The sequence below is a fragment of the Geosmithia morbida genome (assembly GCF_012550715.1).
Source record: "Geosmithia morbida isolate 1262 chromosome Unknown scaffold_3, whole genome shotgun sequence".
Classification (NCBI taxonomy): Eukaryota; Fungi; Ascomycota; class Sordariomycetes; order Hypocreales; family Bionectriaceae; genus Geosmithia; species Geosmithia morbida.
Window position 1 is genome coordinate 1,461,629 of NW_023336190.1, and position 3,178 is coordinate 1,464,806.

Genomic DNA, 3,178 nt, shown 5'->3' on the forward strand with positions numbered 1-3,178 from the left:
TCTACATGTCTACATGTCTACATGTCTGCGTGTCTACATGTCTACATGTCTACATGTCTGCGTGTCTACATGTCTACATGTCTACATGTCTACATATCTACATGTCTGCGTATCTGCATGTTCGCAGGTTTGCATGAGACTGCATGCCTGCCTCCCGAAAAAAAAAAAAAAAAAAACCCCCAAGACGGTATTCTATACGGACCATCGTGACGCAAGCGACCGGACATCTGTCCCGCCCATGATCATGGACGGTGAACCGTCCATGACATACAGCTTCTGCTCTTCCCTTGACCGGTGGACATCGATGGATATGGCACATCAAGACGAACAATGGACACGACAACACAGATTGTATAGAGATAGCGGTGTGCATTCAGGTGGTGGGGATAGAGGGGGGGGTAGGGGAACCTATCTACTATGCAATAACTGACCAGCTGCAACAACCTCCTCGAGGCGTCGACAGCCGTGACATCCCATGACAGTCTTACTGGGCGACCCTGAAGCTGTGCGAGAATGGACGTGGAACGGGGCATGAATATGATCATTGATATGATTTGACATTGCAGAGCCTGCCCACCGACGTACCACTGCCTCCCGGAATCCCCATTTCAAGCACGTCCCCGACGTCGTCGCACAATTTGCAAGGCCCGTATTGACAACGAGAAGAAGGAGAAAAGAACCCGGGGTAGATCCACGGTCATGTTGAATGTCGTCGGGAACCAGTGCCTCTCCTCCTGCTGCGCTACCCCCCCATAGGTTGGCCATGACGTGAGATGCCATATTGCCAGATTGAAAGAAGGCGGGGGGGTGAGACAGTATGATGAACATAGGGGAGAGTAGAGGAAAGGAAAATTAAGGGCGAGACAGAAAACAGGCAGAGATAGAGAAGAAAGAATAGAAAGAAAGAGAGAGAGAGAGAGAGAGAAAAGGAACTTGCGTCCCTGAGAAAACGCAGCTGTACCGCAACGACATGGGGTGACACACTAGACAGAGCACCCCGGTGGATGTTTGTCGGCGCCACCCTCGGATGATTCGCGGGACACAAATAAGGCGTCGGTCTGGGGTCGGCTTGGGAAACGAGTCGAGAGTCGGTAGCATCAAAGCTAGCTACCGAAGCCGTCCCTCGATCCCATCCCTTCGGTACTCCTCAATTGAAAGATAGAAAAGAGCACCGGAAGTGCCGTTCAGATGGTGCTCCTCAGACGAGACATGGGGCCAGCGATGGGAGTTAGCCGGCAGGCCACCCCCAAAGTCGATCCACAGAGTCGTCGTCTGAGAAGCTACACCTGAGCCATCGCGTGCGAGGAGCCGTCTGTAGTGATTCCCGGAATGCGTCGAAGAACGAGATAAAGCAAGGCGCAGATAAGACTAAAGGAAATACAAGGAAACATCGTGTGTAGTCGGTGCCCAGAACCAACGTCGCCGTCCATGTCAGGACCGTCCAGGGGTGCAACGCAGCCGTGCTTGTGGGGGGCGGGGGGACTGTAGAGGTGACAATGCTGCACAGCTGCGGACCTGGGCGGCCAGATTTACATGGAGAGGGGGGACAGAGACGTCGTGCCGGGGAGAGGTTGGTTTGCGGGCCCCTTGGAAACGAAAGAAAGATAGCCCTTGCCGTAGGGATGAGAGAGACAACAACTTGAGTTCCGTCGATGGGAACCGGGCAAGGAGAGAGTGTTGCCATGGTCAAGGGGAGAGAGTCGGGCTGGTTCAAACATCAATTAGGGCGGTAGCTGCCAGAGGCATACCCCGCTCCCTTCGATGCTGAGCGAAGCCTGTTCATTGTCCACTGAGTCAGCCGTACTTGTCAGCAAATTCCTTTCGGCATAGTGATCGGTTATAAAGCACACTCAAATGGCGCCAAGGAAGAGCGAACTCCGCAGGTTTCCCCCTTCCTCCTTCGGTCAGATGGGGGAAGGAGGGGGAACCGACGGGGAGGGGGGGCTTGTCCTCGATTGGGCTTACATCGATGGCGTATGAAAAAGAAAACATGAAGAAGAAGAAAAGAAAAAAACACTCACATCCTGTCACTTCCACCAATGGCGCGGCTGGTCTCCGGGGAGTCACCAGCGCCACGCTCGAGCATCTTGCGGCGCGAGCTGGGGATGGCATTGGGCTTGGAGCTCGACGGCTGGGCGGCGGGACGCGAGGCACGGGCCTTGTCCTCGTCCTCAGTCGTCATGTTGGCGGCCTGGGCGATGGCCTGGGCGTTCTTCTGGTACTTGTAGACGGTCCAGTCGAAGACGTAGTCGTACTGGAAGCCCTCGCGGACGAAGAGATCGCGGAAGATCTTGCGGAGGTAGCTGTAGTCGGGCTTGTCGTCGAAGCGGAGCGAGCGGGTGTAGTTGAGGTAGATGGCGAACTCGTTGGGGAAGCCACGGCAGAGGACCTCGGTGGGTGTCGTCATCTTCTTCTCCATGATGCGGTCGTACTTCTGCTTCTTGGTAGCGGCCTTGAGCCCCTGCCAGGGAAGGGAGCCGCGGCAGAAGTAGAGCATGACGTAGCCGAGGGACTCCATGTCGTCGCGGCGGGACTGCTCGACACCGAGATGGGTGTTGATGGAGGCGTAGCGGGCGGTTCCGGTCAGATTCTTGTTCTCGCGGTAGGGGATGTGGAAGTGCGTCTTGGGGTCGCGGTACTTCTTGGCGAGACCAAAGTCGATGACGTTGACCTGGTTACCACGCTTGCCGATGCCCATGAGGAAGTTGTCGGGCTTGATATCGCGGTGGATGAAGGATTTGGCGTGGATGTACTCGATGCGGGAGATGAGCTGATCGGCTAGGAGCAGGACCGTCTTGAGCGAGAACTTGCGGTTGCAGAAGTTGAAGAGGTCCTCCAGACTGGGACCGAGGAGGTCGAGCACCATGGCATTGTAGTCACACTCGGTTCCGAACCAGCGGACAAAGGGGATGCCGACACCACCGGCGAGGGACTTGTAGACGCGAGCCTCATACTCGAGCTGGGGGTGCTTGGCCTTGACAGACTCGAGCTTGATGGCAATCTCCTCGCCCGAGATGATGTTGGTGCCGAGGTAGATGTCACCGAAGGAGCCGGATCCGATCTTTCGGCCGATACGGTACTTGTTACCGACGCGGAGGTCCTAGAAGCGGTAGTAGACCGCTGGTCAGCAACAGGCCTTCTCTCTCTCCCGCGTGTCGATATGTCCATCCATCGGCCC

General features: G+C 56.0%; 1 protein-coding gene across 1 annotated transcript in view; it reads right to left on the reverse strand.

Moving 5' to 3' along the window:
• Nucleotides 1-2,017: 2,017 nt before the first annotated feature.
• The window catches only part of GMORB2_5377 (casein kinase I-like protein HRR25), a gene marked incomplete at both ends in the record, with an annotated part of 1,472 nt that continues 311 nt past the window's right edge, over nt 2,018-3,178 (reverse strand). The window contains one exon of the mRNA XM_035467351.1: nt 2,018-3,100. Coding sequence (XP_035323363.1) covers nt 2,018-3,100 — 1,083 coding nt within the window. The remainder of the gene's footprint in view (nt 3,101-3,178) is intronic.